Genomic DNA, 18,398 nt, shown 5'->3' with positions numbered 1-18,398 from the left:
GAGGGCTTTGCTCCTGAGCTGGCCTCTGCTTGCCCCTGGGTTCGCCTTACTCCCAGAGTTCTTGAGCGAAGACGTTTTACACGAAATAGGTTCAATGCTTAACAAAAGAGGGAGACTCGAGTTTGCGCCCATTGAGCAGAGGGCACTTTTGGGCCAGTGGCTTGGGTACTTAGCTAGGCGTTTACTGGACACTGAAACACAGGCCCCCAGCATCTCGCCCCGGTTGGAAGGACTCAATCAGGGACAGGTGTGTGTGTATGTGTGGCGGTGGGGGTGGGGGTGGTCCTGCCCTTGAATGTGGCAACGGGTCCCAGGTGGTGGAAATGGAGCGGGACAGGAAAACGTAGCAGGTGCAGGATGGGCGGCGCCGGCCTGGGCTTTGTCTTCAGTGTTTGCCAAAGGAGGGTGGGGGTGGGGTGCCCAGTCCAAGGCCCCAAAGTCCCTTGACGGAGCAGCTGCCTCCCACAGCTCTGTCCACGCTCTGACCAACTGCCTAGTCCCCAGAGAAGTGACTGGGGTAGAGGTTGTAGCTTAGACTCAGCTGTCCCAGTGAGCCCGTTGGGGCAGCCCCCGAAATGGCCCTGGGGTTGCTGCTCCATCTCGCCTTCCTGGGGCTCAGCATCGCTCAGCCCTTGGTCCAGGGGTACAGCCTCCATGCGCCCACAGCCAGTGGGTGGAGGGGCGAGGGCCAATCTTTGGGATTTGGGTTCCCAGGGTACCCCGGTGAGCATTACCACCTCCCAGCCTGGCCACCCCTCTTTGGCCCTGACTCGCCAGAGAAGACTCAGAAATCCTTCCAGATCCCGAGCAACGGGAGCGCGCCGCTGCTGGTGGTCGTGCAGGTGTTCGTGTCCAACGTGTTCAATGTGGTGAGCAACCCGGGGGTGGGAGAGCTCAGGCCCAAAGCTCAGCTGGGGTCGGTGCACGCCTCAGCCCCTCGAGTGCTGGGGTTTCCTGCCTCCTCTGGCACGCAGCGCCCACCCCCAAGGTGACCCACTATCACCCTCTCCCAGGACATCCTACGGTACACACTGTCCTCCATGCTGCTGCTACGGCTGGTGAGCACCCATCGGGGAGGGGGTGGGAGACTCTGGCTCTGAGTGCAGGTCCGGAGCACTGGCCTTCAGCACCCCGCTGGGCTGCACGGGCACACACCTGCCCAGGGCGGGAGCCTCAAGGCACCCTGTGTCCCCAGTCCTGGCTGGACGCTCGCCTGGCCTGGAACGTGAGTGCAGACCCGCAGCGCGCGGTCACGCTGCCCTGGGACTCACTCTGGACTCCAGGACTCATCATCCAGGAGTCGTAAGTGAGACACCGGTCCCAAGGCCCCGCCGTGCACGCCCCCCCCCCATCTACAGTCTTCGTGAACACCCCGTCCCAGGGCCCCCAGGCTGCCCTCCCCTCTCCCGAACCCGTTGACAGTGAGCCCTGTAGCGCTGGGTCTCCGGCTGTGGCCTCCCCCTGCAGACTCTGGGTGGACTGGCGGGATGACAGCCCCAGGGCACGAGTGGACCCAGACGGCAACGTGGAGCTCTACCTGGCCCTGACCACAGAGACCAACTGCGACTTCGAGCTCCTCCGATTCCCCTGGGATGAGAGCAACTGCACCCTCAGCTTCTACGCAATGAGCAACACTGGTGCCACCCTGGGGCTGGGCAGACGGCAGGGCAGGGGGCTCCCGGGTCTGTGTTCACACGACTCACCCCAAGCTTAGGGGGGCGGAGAGGATCCTAGAGCAGGACGTGCTTCTCACTCTCCACCTCCCATCACTTCTCGGCAGCCCCACCTCCTAGTTCTCTGCACTCAGCTGTAGCCCAGGAGCCCTTCTCCAGGGGCTCAGTCCCAGACTTAGGTTTTGCAGCAGCCCCACAGTCCTGTGACACGTCTTCTCGCCTCCCCTCAGCTACCCCAGCGCCAAGACCCTCCACGGCCAGGGCTGAGCTGCACTGGCTGGCGCTGTGTCAAGCCAGGGGCTCAGGCTGCCGCGCCCTCTTCTGAAGGTGCAGCCACCCCGTTAACTCCCACAGGCTGGTCAGACCACCTCCAGCTTGGCAGAGAAGTCCCACCCTTTTCTTGCACCCTCCCCTCGGTGAAGGACCACAGCTGCAACCCACAAATACTGATACTCCACACGCGAGATGACCTACGGGTGTGAGCCTGTGACTGCACACCTCAGTGAGGTGGTGCAAAGCGCGTTTATTTGTACAATGAAAAGTCATCTAGGAATCTGATAAGGCCCCTTCCCCTAAATGGAGACAAAACAAGGTTTGGGAAGCCCTTGTAGTTGCAGTTCATCTTCAAGTCGCCCCCCCTTCCCCAGCCTGCAGGACTTTGCATCAACCTGGGCTCCAGTCTGTCCCACCCCGACTCCCAGGAGACATCTGGGGCAAGGGTATTTCTTTCCTTGTTCACCCTTCTCATCCCCACCCCTCCAGTGACAGAGTTAGAGTTCCAGGCCCATGCAGTCAATGAGATCTTCAGTGTCAAGAGGGAATACGTAGTTCAGGATTTGAAAACCCAAGTCTCACCCCGGCAGCTGGTACCCAACTTCCAGGTGATGGTGAGTCGGGTGAGGCAGAGCCAGGGGCAGGACACCGCCTCCCGCTGCCCACTCCCTCCACGGCCCCCCAGAGAGCCCCCTCTGCATTACTTCCAGCTGAGACTGCAGAACACATCGCTGAAGACCACCATTGCTCTGCTGGTCCCTGGGGAGGCTCTGCTGTTGGCTGACCTGTGCGGGGGGCTGCTGCCCCTCCAGGCCGCCGAGCGCCTGGGCTACAAGGTGACCCTGTTGCTGGGCTACCTTGTCTTCCACTCATCCCTGGTGCAGGCACTGCCCAGCTCTTCCTCCTGCAACCCACTGCTCAGTAAGCTGGCGTCCCCGTGGGCCCACACACTGTTGTCCCCCCAGCCTCCTGGGCCCCAAAGGGCTGGCCCCAGACCGTGCCCCCTTGTCCCCCCAGTTTACTACTTCACCGTCCTGCTGCTGATGCTCTTCCTCAGCACCACAGAAACTGCGCTGCTGGCCGGCCTGCAGGCCCGGAGCAGCCAGGGGGCCAAGGTCAGCCCCAGCCCCACCATAAGAGGGGAGCCGCAAGATGACAGGAATCCAGGGCCTGGTCCTCCAGGTGGGCAGGGGCCTGGAGAGGGTGGCTGGTGCCTTTCCTGGGAGCAGGTTTCACGGGGCAGAGTCGGCAGGCTGCACTCCCAGGGGCTGGGGGTCGCCAGGCTGGGTTCAGAGGATCCCAGCAAGCACTCTGCTGGCTCTCCTGTCCTGGGCTCCAGCATGTCCTCCCCTTGAAGAGACAGGTCTGGTGCAGGGACAAGCTCGGCCGTCCTGAGGGCCCAGAGAGATATCAAGCTCCCTGAGATACCTCTTTACCTTGCATAGCCTCTCTGGGGTGGGGGGTGTTTCTTCGATACAAGATGGTCTAGAAGGGGCCAGACCATTCGGTCAGTCAATCTGAGAGCATACACAGGCTGGCCACCCTGGGGTCGGCGCTGCTGCTCCTCCGGGCCCTCGAGAGCACTGGCTACCAGGTGACCCTCTGCTGGGCTTACCTCACCCAGGGCAGCGTGCTGGGCGAGCCCTGAACCTTCCCCGTGCCTTCCCCCACAGGAGCCCCCGGAGGAGGAAAGCGGCCAGGGAGGGGCTGGGCTGAAGCTGCCGACCGCATCTTTTTCTGGGTGTATGTGGCCGGGGTGGTGTGTAGCCAAGTCATCTTCGCTGGCGTCTGGATGTGGGTGGTGTGCAAGTCAGACCCTGCCCCTGGCATGGATATGCCCCACGGTGGGCAGCCCAAGCCGTATTGGGGCAGCGAACACGGGCACCCAAGTGCCAGGCTGCAGACCTGAAGATGGGGATGGTTTCCTGGGCTGGGGGAGGGCCTGAGAGTGTCTCTGGAGAGAAGGGAGGGGCTGGCTGTCTTCCCTACCCCATGCCCCGAGGTCTCCTGTCAGCATGCCAGCAGTGGGAAATAAACCTACTTCCCAAGTGCCAGCGCACCCGAGGCTCTGTCTTTACTGAACTCAGCTCTTCACTCTTGTCCTAAGCAGGAGGGGCCCCGCCTCGCCCGACCCCCACTCCGCCCTGAACTTCCCACCCCTGTCTGCCAGTGGCCCAGCCCCCACCCAGGTGGCTTAATCGTTCCTTCTGCCACCACTGCTGCTTGGCCCTGGGCCAGGAGGCACTGATGGCTGCGGACGCGAGCTAGAAGCCTGAGACTCAGGCCAGGAGGCGCCTCCCCCCGTGTGCGCCAGGCCCCAGAGGGCATGGAGGGACAGCAGTGCTGCCCCCAGCCACCTTGGGTGCTCCTGGGGGGAGCATCCCAGCCCTCAGGACTGTACCAAATCCTGGGCGAGCGGGTCCGCCCTGCTTGCTCTTCTCCTGTCCCTCTGGCTGCGAAGTGGCCTGCTCCTCTGAGCCCCGCCCAGGTTTCCGGACAGAAGGGGGCGTCCAGCTCTGACTGGACGGGGGTGGGGCTGTTCCGCCCTCCACTCTTGGTACACAGGTGGCAGCTGTGGGCCCAAGGGCTCTGTCTTCCCTCTCTCTCCTTTCCTGTCTCAGAAGCCATCACGTGGCTCCGCAGGCTGCAGTCAGGGTCCCAAACCCCAAGGTGTCAAGGGTGCCCAGCATCTGGGGAGAGTGGTGGGAGCGTGGGCTGCAGGGAAGCAGCGGAAACCAGCACTTGAGGGCCGATGGGTGGGGCTCCCAGCTGGGGCAGTGAAGAAAGGTCCCTCTTCCAAAGGACTTCACACTCGCCCGGCCAAGACAGGTAACAGTGGTTTATCTGTCCAGTAACACGGTTAGCGGTGCACCAGGTGGGGACGGCAGCGGGCTCAGGCGGAGGTGTCAAAAAGGCGATCGATCATGTCGCCCACTTGCTCCACGCGGTACTTGATATACTTCTCGGGGTTCTTGGTGAAGGGCACGCTGCTGTACCTGAGCAGGCACTGAGGTCAGGGGAGGGGAGAGGCCCGCCCCCCAGCTCCCACCTTGGCCCGAGCACTCCGGATGGTCGGTCTCAGAAGTGGTGAGCCATGTCCCTGAGTGACATCCCTGTCCGGCCTCACGGTGGACACCCACCACCCCTCATCTGTCCTGAGGAAGAGCAGGGCTGGGAGGCCTAGCGGGGGCAGTGGGGACACAGGGCTGTGAGGAGGGTGGTGTGCTCACCTGTGCAGAAAGGCCCCGTAGGTCTCCTTGACGATGTTTTTCTGAGCCTGGCGAATCCTGTCCCTCTGCTCTGTGTCTGGAATCGCCCAGGCCTTCTGGATCTTGCACAGTTCCTCAAGGCCGTCGTTGAAGCCCTGCTCACAGAAAGGGGGGATGGAGGGGACCCAGAGACAAACGTTTTGGGTCTGTGTTGCCACAGCAGCAGAAGTGAGGAGTGGAGGGGACAGGACCCGACTCACCTTAAAACGCTCCTTGATCACCTGCCGCTCCTTGTCCCGGAGCTGCGGGCAGAGAGCTTTCCTCAGAGCCTGACGTCCTCCCCACCCCTGCGCATCCCCCAACTGCCCCTGTGCCGTGGCCCTCCTCTTTCGTCCCAGAAGGACGCCTGCCCATCTTCCCTGGAGACACGACAAAAGCATCCCAGCTGCTAAGCACCCCTTCCCAGCCCACCTTGACTCCGGGCTGAAAAACAGGGAGATTCTTCTCAGCGATGTAGTCAGTCACCTTCAACCAACTGCCAAAGCGAGAGAGGTGTGAGGACGCCAGCGGGAGCCCGAGGCAGCCCCTCGTCCCTGGGCACTTTGTTTGTTTTTACATCTCCTGAATTACTGGGGGGAGGGTTGGAATGAGTCTGGGTCATAATTAAGCAAAACACAACAGAGTTTTCTGTTTTGGAATGTCAAACATTTACGGTGCTAGCTCTTAGAACAGGAAACAGCATTCGACAGATTGAACGAATTCTGTGAACTTCACATATACGTCATGGCAGATCGAGATGGAGGAACAGCGGAAAACGGAGGGAGCAAAGGGCAGATCGACAGAAGACAGACGTGCTCAAAGGGAAAGAGAGACAAACCAGCCCGGGAGACGAGAGGAGGCCTGCAGATGCCAAGAGCACACGCAGAGAGAGACTCGGCAGATTCTGAGTAAATATATTGCTATAGTTAGGCGCCACTGAGTCAATTCCGGCTCACAGTGATCCCGTGTGAAAGGACAGAACTGCCCCATAGGGTTTCCCAGGCTGTAATCTTTGTGGGAACAGACCGCCCGGTCTTTTCTCCCGAGGAGTTGCTCATGGATTTGAACCGCCAACCTTTTGGGTAGCAGCTGAATGGTTAACCACTGTGCCACCAGGGCTCCATCAGCTAATGTATTAGTGAACTGCTTTTGCAACTTTGCTGTTCTCTTAGGCTAAATGTTATCCACACCTCTGACTGTCAGCTCTTCAATAAGCCTCAACACGTGACAGACTACCTCTGAACAGTCACAGTGCCCCCAAGGGAGCAGATGGGGAGGGAGACAGCTTCTCTCTGCACCCCATGAACTTGATGAAAAAACAATGGTGGTTTGGGGATCCCTAGGTCAGAAGTTCCCCCTGGGTAATCCTACTCCAAGCAGGCCCAGGGTCTTGAGGCTCTGAGCAGGAAGGGGGAGCAGTGGGTACGGGGCAGAGGAGGAAACAGCCCAGGGCCCTCTCACCTTCGCTGGTAGGTCTGGATCTGCTGCTCTATGTGCTCCCGATAGGACCGCTCTGCGGTCTTCTGGGTCACGGCCACCAGCTGGATGAGCTCAGACCTGGGGCAGGGGAGGGGAGGGAGCGGGCCGAGACAGAACCACGGCTGCCACTTGTGCAGCAGCGCCAGGAGGTTGGGGGTAGGGCCTCCCCACATCGCACCCCTGAGCTGCAGGAGCTTGCAGAGGGCAGCGCTCCCCCCATGGCCGCCTGTGCAAGGGCACAGCCAGCACCTGCATGGGCCAGGCCGGGAAAGCTGAGAGCAGAGACCAGCCCCGCAGGCCACTCACTTCTCCAGGGACTTGAGGATGTAGTTGTAATTGTTGTGCAGGAAGATGGCGCTCAGAGCTGGGTCCTCATATACCTTGGACTTGCTCAGCAAGTTCAACTGCAGGTTGCCCAGGACTTTACCTGCACAGGGGAGGATGTGGCCACACCCATATGCCAGCTGGACTAAAACGACCCAATCCTAGGACCCTCACTCCGACTCCCATCCGTCGCTCCTTGTCCCTGCCTCCCGACTCAACGGGCCTCAGAAGCCCCTAGCCCAACCTCCCTTGGTCCCTGAACTAGAGATTAGATTGCAACTCCAGTGGTTGGGTGGGGCTCAGGGTGGGGCTCAGCAGAGGGCCCCGGAGTAGCACCCAAAGGAAGGTGGGGAGGCAGGGAGCAGAGGCGTTGGCGCTCAGGGAGCACTCACAGATGTAGGTACTCAGCAGCCGCTTGCTGAACTCAGAGCTGTAGCTGGTGGCTGAAGAACTGGTCTCTGCGAGAAGAGAAGCCTTGTTATTGTGGCCGCAGAGTGGACACGACCCTCTCAGCCCTGCCCTCCACGCGGGAGAAACCCGAGGAGACCTTCGTCAGGCAGGTGGGGCACGGAAAACCCAGAGGCAGAGCTGGCACTTGCCGAGCCACAGGCCCCTCCTGCCCCCCGGCGCACTGCCCGCAGGCTGCTTCGGGAACCCAGGGCAAACCCTTGGCTGTGACGGGATGCGGAGCTTAAGGGTCTGGCCCTTGATCGTCAGGAAGGCTGGCAAGACAGGGGTACCAAGGCCCTCTGCCCACCCCCAGCCCTGGCCCACGCTGGGTGGTAGCCAGAAGGCCCACGCATCCCACTTGTCAACAGGGAAGTCTTAGGATGTGCTCCTCACTTCTCCCCACACTTCCCACAAGCCCCTCTACCAGGCCCTTCTGCACAGGGAACCTGCTGCCTGTGTAAAAGCAGAAGGCCAAGCGGGTGGGGACAGTGTGGGGGCGGGGAGGCAGAGGAAGGGGCTGGGTGAGCCAGAGGTGTACTCAGGGTGCAGGACACAGCAGGGTGCTGCCTGGATAGGCTCAGAGACAGAAAAAGGGCGCTGAGAGGGTCGAGAGCACCCTTTAAGAACCGAAATCCCTGTGACCCCCATTTCCCAGCAGGCCCTGTCCTGAGTCTGTCTAGGCGCCTCTCTCCCCAGGGAACCTCACCCGAGGGGCTTCAGAATGGGGAGGGGACGCAGAGCCCCACTGCTTACCTCGGGGGTCTAAAGGAATATTGTATGTGTCCCCAAGGACTACGGAGTGAGAGGCAGAGCGCACAGAGGGGACGGAGGGGGAGACAAGAAGGGAGAAAGATGTAAAGTGCAAAAACAGGTTAGAAACGGCCACGCTATCCCGCGTCGCGCAGACCTCACCCCGCGACAGCTGGCACACAGACAGGACACACCCAGGCCAAACCCACTGAGGACCATGGGACCCACTGGAATCGGAGAATTGGAGACCCACAGGCCAGAACTGCCCCCAGGCGCCTTGCCCCCCAGCATGGGGGGAGACAGTGCGGGCCTGGGGGGTCTCGGCAAGCTGAGCTGGCCCCCAGTGCTTGGAATGGCCCAGAGGTGCACTCCTGCTTCCATGCCAACCTCCCAAGCTGCCATCCCGGGGTGGCACTCAGCGAGAAGGCACCAAGCTGGCCCTGAGATGCCACCCACTGAAAAGCTCAGCTGAGTGAGACTCATCAGGAGAACAGGAGACTATGAGAGGAAGTGGAGAGATACGGCGGAGGACGGGGCGGGAAGGGTCAGGCCGCTCTCAGGAGCTGACGACGGGGACGGGGGTCACGGGAAGTGCAAGCAAACCTTCCTCTCCTGACCGCTGCTGGGATGGCCCCACGTCTCAGTCCCACCCCACAGGGCTGAAGAAAGGCTTCTCACTGTCCCTGCCCTCACCCAGAGGGCCAGTGCTACCTGGGGGCCTAACCCCATGTCTCCAGACAAGAGGGAGAGTGGGAGTGGGGCAGGGGACGGCCTGCTCTGCTGGGAGGTGCCCAGTACCTTGGGAGGCCAGCATGGCGCCTGCTGTCTCCTGGAAGTCCAGAAGCTGCTGCAGGAAAAGAATCGCCTGATGGGGAGAAACAGGTCCAGGATGGAGGTCAATGCCAGGACCTGAAGGTCTGAGCACCTCCCATGACGCACAACCCCATCATACCGGGGCAAGTCCAGGGCCAGGGCGCTGCCCAGGGAGCCCCATGTTTCACCCTCGGGGCTTTAGCCTGCCAGGAAAGGCCCTGTCTGCTGGAGATGCTAAGCACTTCCTGTCCATCCTGCCATCAGCCCAACCTCATGAAGGCATGGAGCGTGCCTGGGCCAGGTGGGGTCCCTCCATGGTGCCAGTGCCTGGCCACTGGCCTGGACCCCTCCCCTCCCAGCCCCCTCAGACAGCACCTACGTTGCTTGTGAGCTCATGCACGGTGCCATCCTTGGGCATGTTGTACTCCTTGTCCGGGTCGTTCTGCGGGTGAAAACCAAACCAAAACAGTTGCCGTTGAGTCGACTCTGACCCACGGCGACCTCACGTGTATTACAGTAGAACTGTGCTCCATAGCACGCTTTTTTGAATATTTTTGCTGTTGCTGACAATATAGACAGCAGAACATAGATCAATTCAACAATTTCTAACTGTACAATTCAGTGACATCGATTACGTTCTTTGAGTCGTGCAACCACTCCCACCCTCCTTTTCTGGGTTGTTGCTCCCCAACTTACATAAACTCACTGCCCCCACGGTTCCTGTCTAACCTTTCAAGGTGCTGTTGTCAGGTTGATCCCATATAGATACATTGCAAAAGAGCACATTGTTCAAGGGAGACATTTTTTAGTAGTTAAGCTAAACTATCACTTGGTTTTAAAAAAACTGTCAAGAGATATTTCTGGTTTAAGGTTTAAAGATTATCTCAGGGCAATAGTTTCAGGGGTTCATCCAGCCTCCGTGGCTCCAAAGTCGGGATTCCATGAGAATTTGAAATTCTGTGCTGCATTTTCTCCCTTTTGATCAGGATTCTGTAGGGTTTTCAATGGCTGGCTTTTGGGAAGTAGATTGCCAGGCCTTCCTTCCAAGGTGCTTCTGGGTGGACTCAAACCTCCAACCTTTTGGTTAGCAGCCAAGGGTATTAACTGTTTGCGCCACCCAGGGACTCCAAGGAAAAATAAAAAGCCCCTGATCCTCTGATTAGTCCCCAGGAAGGCCTCAGCCATACCCCACACCCCAAGTCTGGACTGCTCATGGCACCACCTCCTGGTGGACAGGTGTCAGGACGCCTTCAGGCTGAGCCTCTGGCCTCAGAGGGCTCTGGAGTCCTCTGGGAAGGAGGGCAGTGAGTGGGCACTGACAGGAAACCATCAGTGTAGCCGGCCTCCCAACAGGTGAACCCGGCCCTCGTGGAGCCCTGTCCTCTGAGGAGCTCCCCAGAGCCAGGTCATGGGTGGTCTGGCCCGCAGCACCCCAGGCTGGGCCTTGGGTGTAAAAGGGGGGGCAGCACCTTGATGTTGTCCGCAAAGTCCTCCAGGGCTTTGGCACCAGTGGTCTCCATGGAGGTGATGAGGCCGGGCAGCTTGTTCTTGGTGCTGGCAGCCGTGCCCTGAGGAAGCACGGAGCTCACAGCATACCTGCAGCCCCACCTGCAGCCCTCGCCCCCCTCCCCAGCTGCTGCCCCTGCCACTCGCCCCAGGATGCGGCCTCTCTAGCACCAGGGAGCCACCAGCTCTTCTCCCACTCGTGAGCATCTGGACCTGCCCAGGGCCCTGCAAAGGCTGCATCCGTCAGTGCTCAGAGCAGGGGTGTGGAGAACAGTGCCGGCTTCTATGGGGAGTGGTGCCGGGAGGCCACGTGGGCAGCAGGGTCCCTCCTTGTCAGCTCCCCAGGGGCTCCGTGCCCACATACCTGGAGCACCTGGTCAAACTCAGGCTTGGTCTGCTTGAGGTGCCGCAGGATGGGGAAGACGGTGAGCACTGCGGAGTAGTCGTGCCGGACGATGGCCTTCCGGGCAGCGGACACGATGTTCTCCCCCTCGAGCATCAGCCCGTCCAGCGCGTCCTGAGAGACGGGCCAGGGGACAGCTCAGGGCAGGGCAGAGCCGTGAGGGCACCTCACAGCGGGAGGGACCTGGGGATGCTGGGAGAGCCAGCGCGTGACAGCAGGGAAGGGGCCACGGGGAGGCACTGGCTGGGACATACCACCTAGGACGGGCCCCCCAAACCGAAACCAAACCCACTGCCATCAAGTCAATTTCGACTCATGGTGCTCCCTGCCCCCATGTGTTACAGAGTAGAACTGCTCCATCGGGTTTTCTTGGCTGTGATCTTTATGGAAGCAGATCACCAGGCCTTTCTTCCACAGCGCCTCTGGTTGGGTTCGAACCGCCGACCTTTAGGCTAGTAGTCGAATGCAAACTGTACAACCCAGGGACCACAGACAGACCCCTAGGACTAGGGAAAACAGGCCAGTCCCAAACTCAAGACTCGGTGGTGCTGGGTGAGCCCACTGAGAGGGTGGTGGGCGGGACCTGGATCAGGGAGTCGAAGGTCTTCTTCTGGTGGTGCTCGGGGATAATGTCAGTCAGCAGCTGATACTCGCTCTGGGCCAGCCGGACGAAGGCGCTGACGCAGTGGATGTAGGCGTCGGTCTCCACGTCCAGCATGTCGTCTCTCCCTGCGGACACAGCAGGGCCCCTGAGTCTCTTCGTGGGGGCAGTGAGACTCTCCCCAGCTCCTGACCTGAGGCCCAGACTGGCAGCAGATGGGGAGGAGGCCACAGGCCTGTGGCAGGAAGCCGAGAGGATGCCATTGGCCCGACCAGGTTCAAGGGAAACGCAGAAGCAGAGCCCAGCCTTGGTCCTGCCCTCTTGCTCTGCTCTCCCTCCCAGTCTTTCTGTCCCCAGAGCATCTTGAACCCAGAGCGGGTGGGGAGGGAGGAAAGGGTCAGGAGGGAAGACCCCTACGTCGACTTCCTGGAAGAAGCATGTCCGGCCAGCAGGGCCGAGGGGTCTGAAGCGCCCAGAGAGAGGCAGCCTGGAGGGACAGGTGGCAGGCACCAAGGTCAGCCACCGAGGAAACGCTAGGCCGCTGAAGGCAGCGACCAGCCCGGCCAGGCCTTCTGGAATGCAGAAGAGGGAGGTGGGCTATGTGCTATGAGGCTAGCTAGCTTCGGGTCAGAATCTGAGAAGCGGTAATGTGAGCCCCTTAGCAGGAGGCTCCTTGGTTGTCAGCTGCCCCAGAGGAGACCGCGTCCCGCTCTCGGAGGCTGAGACCAGCGACAGAACAGTCTGGTCCTATGCACCAAGGGGACAGCTCCCCGGGCTCACAGCTGTGGAGCCGTTCTGGAGTCAAGACGTTGGGGTGTCCTGCCCTGGAGGGAGCCGCCTCCTGACCAGCCATAGCATCTCCCCCGGGCCCAGACCCTGAGAGGGACTGCACGAGGCAAGGAGACCTGGCGCCCGAGAGAGAGAGGTGAGTAGACCCGGCCGGCCCGGGCGGAGCAGGCACTCTGGGCTGCCGCCAGGGGCACGGTGGTGGCGGTGGTGGCTGCGCTCGGGCTGGGCCGCGGTACTCACCGGCCAGTGGCCCGTGCTTGTCGTTCAGGGCCTCGGACAGGTGCTTAACGCGGAAATCATGCTCGTGACCTAGCAAGACGTCAGCCGCACAAACACAAGCAGCGGTTTATCCAGGGGCCAGACGGCTGCCCCTCGGGGGGTAGGGAAGCAGCCCTTGATCTCCAGGTGGAGGCGTGAGATGGGGTACAAGGAGAGGGGCGGAGGGGGTTCTAAGCCCCTCCGCCATGTCAAACCACTTTGGGAACAGCCGTTTCAAGCCTGACCTGCGGTGCCCAGGCCTGTCCTGGGAGCTGGCTTCCCCAAGCCTCGTGGCCAGGAGAAAGCCGAGGAGCACCTAGGTTTTGGAAGGGCTTTCGGCAGCTGTGGAGGATCTGGTGCTTGGCCCAGGGAGCCTCCCAGCCTCACTGTATTGGGCCTCTCCCCAAATACAGTTAGAGAAGCATCACTGTGGCTGAGAGGGAACTGCCTTCTGTCCCCTAGGCCATTCGTTTGAAGGAGGGTAGGCCCACCAGGGTAGTGACCTGGCTGTCCCTCCTCTGGCAGGTGGCGGGGAGGGACATGGCCTATGAGCTGCCTGGCCCCTGGCTGCACACGCTCCCCCTTCCAAAGCTGGGGGCACGGGGGGTGGCCAGGAGCCCTAAGCCAGCTTGGTCCTGCCACTGCTGGTCTGAGCGTGAAAGGGCTGGCCCAGGACAAAGAGCGTTCTCTGAGTTCAACAGGAGACAAGGACAGAGACAGGGAGGGGAGGGGTGGGAGCTCAGGAGGGCAGAGCTGCCATCAGCCAGACAGGACCAGGCCGAGGGCCACAACCCCGTCCCTGCGCCAGCCGGAGCCCAAGCGGCGTCAGGGAGCTGCGAACCCTACCCTGTCCCCCGCCCCCGCTTGGGGCTACTCGCCAGGCCTCCTGGGTGGCTGGAGGCTCCGCCCTGCCCAGTGACACATGGGGGGCAGGGGTGGGGAAGGAAGGGAACACAGGGTGATTACCTTCCAGAGGAATGAGGTTAGAGCCCCCCTTTTTCCCATCTAGACCATGCTGGGAATACTGTTTCAGAAGGTTCTGAGCCTTACGGATCGTCCCTGTCACCAGAGCCACACAGAAAGGAGATAAGAAGGACCTAGGAAACGAGCGAGAGAAAACAGCAGCGGCCGCCCACCGGCCCCAGGCCCGCCCTGGCCCCCAGCAGTGAGCATGCCCCGGTCCACCTCTTCCATCCACTGAGGAAAGGAAATGCTTGTTCTCCAAACGGAGCTTGGGTCTGCTACTGACTCTTAACACTCGGGATGTGAGTTCATTTTAGGAGTGAAGGAGGTAAGATGGGCAAAGCTCCGCCAAGAAAAGTCAAAAATAAATACTCCCGAGTGGCATTTTAACCAGAATACCGAGGTGCCTGGGATGGAGCGGGTGGCGAAGCTTTCAGGCCCAGCGGGGGCACCAGGAGCCGGCAGTGGCAGCCCCAGTCTCCAGGCCGGGCTCCTGGAGCATGCTCAGTGTCGGGACGGAGCCAAACCCCAGTCAGAGGGAAGCTGAACCTGACAGTGGTGAGAGGGCCCAGGGTCCGGAAGGAGCGGCGCCCAAGACAAGCAGCCAGGCCCCGCCCACCGCAGGAGCTGCCCAAACCCTCAGAGCCGAGGGACAAGAAGGCAAAAGTCAAGAAGGGGTTACCAGAAGCCACCACACGGAGTGCAAAGGGAGGGCCACAGGGGAGGGGACACGCTCTCGGCACGGGGGAGAAAAACAACAGTTAGTATCACGAGTGAAAACAATAAAAACAAAACCGCAGCACCCACAGCCTCCGGGGTCAGCCCAACTCTGGGGAATGAGGCAGCTCTGGGCAGACAGTGGGTGGGGAGGAGATAAAATGACATTTCAAATAGACAAATACAGCTGCCTTGTTAACACAGTTTGTGCCGGGGACAGGAGGGACACGTGCATGCGACTCTAGTCCATCTTCCCTGGAGACTGCACAGTGAGGCTGCTGTGTGCCGGATGGCTCCCAGGGGCTTGGGAGGAGGGATGCGGTCTGGGGCGGCTTGGCTCCTTCTGTTTGTACCTCGCCACAATTAGCTTCTAATAACCCAGTTCTACGGTGGTGGCTGCTCGGCATCTGGGTCCCCTGTGTTCTCCGCACCAAGCAGTCTTACTAATGAGCAGATCAGACTCTTGCCTCACACTCGACTGGGGAGCAGACGGACCGTCGGCCCAGCAGCAGCAGCCTAACTAGCACATGGCCATGGACATGGTTCGGGGACGCTGATACGTCAGCTGCCAGAGCCATCAGGTGCTCAATTATCAGAGACGATGCTGAGGGTGGCATTTCGTAGTGACCAGGGCTCCCTGCTCCTGTCCCCAGATTCCAGAACTAACATCCACGAGGCCTGACTCCCCAGTCCCTGACATCAGTCCTGAGCCCACTGGCTCCTGAAAACTCTTACAACCCCCAGGATTCTCACAGCCTTGGTTTCCTCATGTCTAGAAGCTCAGGGTGGATGAGGTTCACTGGGAGACCCGAGATCAGGTCCCACCTCCCCAAAAGGCCTCAACCCTGCATGGCCCACGCACACACCTTGGGCAGCACCAATCGGGCCTTGGAGCCTCCAGTGGGCCTGCCCAAGAACGACATAGAAAAGGAGGCACCCCCACCCCCACTGAGGCTCAGGCCCCCCGCAGCCTCACAGAGACAGCCCCTCAATGCACAGGATGGAACCGTCTGCCACACGGGCAGCTGTGGCCCAGCAGGCTGGGTCAGTAGATCCCTTGTTTGTGACAGGTCTGCTGGGGCCACCAGGCCCAGTTCCCCGAATCCTCTGCCTGCCCAGCTTCCTCTCTGCCGTTTCTGACTTAACGCCAGCAAAGGCTGTGGGGGAGCAGGTGCTCCTGCTGAGTGTGAGCAGACACCTTGCTTTCTGAGGGACGCGGGCAGGCAGAAGTGGAGGGAGTGAGCTCTATACCAAGCCCGTGCTCAGGAGTGGTGGGTCCCACGGTCCCATGGCCAGGTCTGGGCCACTTGCCTGCTGAGGAGCCGGGTGGGGTTCGGCTAAGGTGGGTCGGACTAGCAGGCCTCGGCCTTACTGCCCTTACTGCCTGCAGCGGCCCCTCCCCTGGCAAAGCCCAGCCCCTCCCTGAGCTGAGCGAGGCACCTCTCTGCAGCCAGCCAGCCCCACTGTCACCGCACCTCAGGAGAGATAACTGAGCACATCTCTGTGACCCTCAAAGCCATCTGTGTAACCTCCAGCTCTGCAGGGTGGAGGGGAGGGGCCCTCGCTCTCTGGGGTCTTGCTAGGTGGATAGACACTGGCTTTCTGCCCCGGATACTGACAGTCGGGGATTATCGTGAAGACAAGCACCAGAGGGCCTGACGCTGCTAACCGCAGGACAGACAGCGCCACCAGTCCCAGCCAGCCTTCTGCCCATCCTTAGATGGGGGGGTCTCACCTGGCCGCTTGGCCGGCTTCTTGGTGGGTGTGTCCTTCCTCTTGTTGGGGATAGCAGGGGAGTAGGGAACCCCAGAGGAAGAACTACTCTTCCGGAAGTGTTCCTTCAGGCCCTTGATGGAGCGGTCCAGCTGGCTGGAGCGAATCTGGTAGTAGACGTTCATGAAATCTGAGGAGAGAGCAACAGAGAGTGGCAGCCGGGTCCCTGCCTCTGCCTTCTCCCATGCTGTCTCTCTTCCCCACTAGATGCAGCTCCAGGGGTGGCAGCCAAACCCACCATTACTATATGTGAGACCCTTCCCAGCACCTGTAACAGGTCTCAGCCACCCGCGTGGCCTCATCCCCAAACAGGCAAAATCTTCAAAAAGAAAACACCCTCAACCGAACTAACAATTAGTTATAACTTTGGAACCACAAGTTTTTTTAAATAAAAAATATGGAGTTAACCTTTAGACTGAACTTGGTAAGGGGTCAAAGGGTGTGAGCAATTTACACGAGGCAAAAAGACGGCAAACATCAGTGAGTGAGACAACACATGCCATTACCATTTATGAAGTGCAAATTAAAAACTTGGAGGACCAGGACACCCGTTGTTGTTGTTGGGTGCTGTCAATTTCAACTCAGAGTGGCCCCAAGTGACAGAGGAGAACTGCCTCATAGGGTTTCCTAGGCTGTAAACTTGACAGGAACAGATCACCAGGTCTTTCTCCCCCCGAGCTGCTAGTGAGGTTCGAACTGCCAACCTTTGGTTAGCAGTCAAGTGCTTAACCACTGTCCCACCAGGGCCCCTTATGGTGGCCCGATCAAGAAGCAAAGACAACCACGACTAACAAGGGCAATGGCAGCGGGACTGCTGGTGAGTCTGTCAACGGCCCCCACTGTCTGCAGAGGGACTTGTGAGGGGAAGGAGGTTACAGATCTGTTCAGATACTTACATGTGATCATTGCGCCTTTAAGGATATACCCCAAAGAAGTCCCTAAATAAAAAAGCAACTCATGGGAACCCAGGGTTGAGAAGGGAAGAGCGTTGACACGCCGTGGGTTGGCAACCAATGTCACAAAACAATATGTGTATTAACTTTTTAATGAGCCATGAATTTGCCCTGCAAAACTTCATCTAACATACAATAAAAAATAAGAAAGGAACTCGTATAAGTACAATCAATGCAGCATTATTAATCAGTCCTTGACAACTGGACAATCCCAAGACATACACAAGCAAGGAAAGTGCTCCAGAAACCATGGTGTTACGGACTGAAGCCACATCCACCAAAACGTGCTGTAAATCCTAACCCCTGTAGTGGTTATAATCCCGTCTTGGAATGGGGTTTGTTATGTTAACGACACAGTATCAGTGCAGGGTATGTTAAATCAATCTCGTTTGAGATATAAGAGATTAAACAAACAAGCAGGCAGAGATGGGGGAAGATGGATGCCACACCACATGAAGATCACCAAGGAACCAAGGAACAACGACCTTCCGCCAGAGCTGACTGAGAGAAGAAGCCCTCCCCTACAGCAGACACCCTGAACTCAAAAGACTTCTAGCCTCCTAAACTGTGAGAGAATAAATTTCTGTTTGTTAGAGGTACCTACTTGCGGTATTTCTGTTACAGCAGCACTAGATAATGAAGACACGTGGTCTATTTCAGCAGTTCCCAGCAAATATCTTACAAAGAACCCCAATTTAAAAATAGACAAAAGCTGAATGACTCTGGTTGAAGGACACAGAGGGCTCTGGAGCCTGTTCACTTGACCTCACTTGGGATCCCAAGGGAGCCCTTGAATAACTTCTGCCAAGCCCTGGGCTCTCCCAGCACAGCTCATGGGCCGAAGGCGTATTTGCTTAGTAAGATATTGTGGCTGTGACAGCTGCCACCATACTGTCCTCACAGGAAGTGGGGACAGATGGGGACAGATAGAGACGAGATCACGCACTCATCAGCATGGTCTGTGTACTCATCAACAAAGAGAAGATGATACTGGACGGCTAAAAAGCATAAAACTGAATATTCACTGGAGTTTTTACTTTCTAAAAATTTTGCTTAACTCAAAATGCTTGTTTTTTTAATGCCTAGAACTGGTTACAGAAAAGACGGTACCACTCTACCAAAAATAACGCAGTCGTTCAAAAGGACAAGGCAAACCTACACATACTGATATGAAACAAGCTCGAGATAGATCACCCAGTGGAGGAAAAACTTGTAGGACAGTTTAGCATGATCCCATTTCGGAGTAAGGTGAGGATACACAGGTGTTAATCTCTCTCTCTCGCGCACACCAAAACCACACAAACCTGTTGCTGTCGATTCCAACTCATGGCGGCCCCATATGACAGAGTAGAACTGCTCCATAGGGTTTTCTTGGCTGTAATCTTTATGGAAGTAGGTCACCAGGTCTTTCTTCCACAGTGCCAC

The 18,398-nt window shown here is 59.0% G+C and overlaps 2 protein-coding genes across 2 annotated transcripts in view; one reads left to right on the top strand and one right to left on the bottom strand.

The window, feature by feature from the left end:
• Nucleotides 1-575: 575 nt before the first annotated feature.
• Nucleotides 576-4,202, top strand: ZACN (zinc activated ion channel). The gene is made up of 8 exons (XM_004374386.2): nucleotides 576-869; nucleotides 1,014-1,058; nucleotides 1,196-1,302; nucleotides 1,468-1,637; nucleotides 2,436-2,560; nucleotides 2,657-2,867; nucleotides 2,964-3,128; nucleotides 3,620-4,202. Exons 1-8 carry the CDS (start codon nucleotides 576-578, stop codon nucleotides 3,853-3,855), a joined length of 1,353 nt encoding a protein of 450 aa, XP_004374443.1. The 3' UTR covers nucleotides 3,856-4,202.
• Nucleotides 4,203-4,379: 177 nt separating this feature from the next.
• Nucleotides 4,380-18,398, bottom strand: part of EXOC7 (exocyst complex component 7) — a 19,281-nt gene continuing 5,262 nt past the window's right edge. Inside the window, exons 5-19 of the mRNA XM_023729419.1 lie at nucleotides 15,983-16,223; nucleotides 13,534-13,626; nucleotides 12,550-12,618; nucleotides 11,503-11,648; nucleotides 10,881-11,033; nucleotides 10,480-10,578; nucleotides 9,390-9,452; nucleotides 8,996-9,062; nucleotides 7,390-7,455; nucleotides 6,980-7,100; nucleotides 6,656-6,751; nucleotides 5,627-5,690; nucleotides 5,416-5,457; nucleotides 5,177-5,310; nucleotides 4,380-4,942 (exon numbers count right to left, since the gene is read on the bottom strand). Of these exons, the coding sequence (XP_023585187.1) occupies nucleotides 4,840-4,942; nucleotides 5,177-5,310; nucleotides 5,416-5,457; nucleotides 5,627-5,690; nucleotides 6,656-6,751; nucleotides 6,980-7,100; nucleotides 7,390-7,455; nucleotides 8,996-9,062; nucleotides 9,390-9,452; nucleotides 10,480-10,578; nucleotides 10,881-11,033; nucleotides 11,503-11,648; nucleotides 12,550-12,618; nucleotides 13,534-13,626; nucleotides 15,983-16,223 (1,557 nt within the window). The 3' untranslated portion in view covers nucleotides 4,380-4,839. The remainder of the gene's footprint in view (nucleotides 4,943-5,176; nucleotides 5,311-5,415; nucleotides 5,458-5,626; nucleotides 5,691-6,655; nucleotides 6,752-6,979; nucleotides 7,101-7,389; nucleotides 7,456-8,995; nucleotides 9,063-9,389; nucleotides 9,453-10,479; nucleotides 10,579-10,880; nucleotides 11,034-11,502; nucleotides 11,649-12,549; nucleotides 12,619-13,533; nucleotides 13,627-15,982; nucleotides 16,224-18,398) is intronic.

The sequence above is a fragment of the Trichechus manatus genome, unplaced genomic scaffold, assembly GCF_000243295.1.
Source record: "Trichechus manatus latirostris isolate Lorelei unplaced genomic scaffold, TriManLat1.0 scaffold00028, whole genome shotgun sequence".
NCBI lineage: Eukaryota > Metazoa > Chordata > Mammalia > Sirenia > Trichechidae > Trichechus > Trichechus manatus.
This window is presented reverse-complemented; position numbering and strand designations above follow the sequence as displayed.

Excerpts from the sequence above, each read along its gene's own strand:
- ZACN (XM_004374386.2), top strand. The coding sequence starts at position 576 with ATGGCCCTGGGGTTGCTGCTCCATCTCGCCTTCCTGGGGCTCAGCATC. Across the intron at positions 1,059-1,195 it reads CCATGCTGCTGCTACGGCTG|TCCTGGCTGGACGCTCGCCT; the intron begins GTGAGCACCCAT and ends CTGTGTCCCCAG. Across the intron at positions 1,303-1,467 it reads GGACTCATCATCCAGGAGTC|ACTCTGGGTGGACTGGCGGG; the intron begins GTAAGTGAGACA and ends CTCCCCCTGCAG.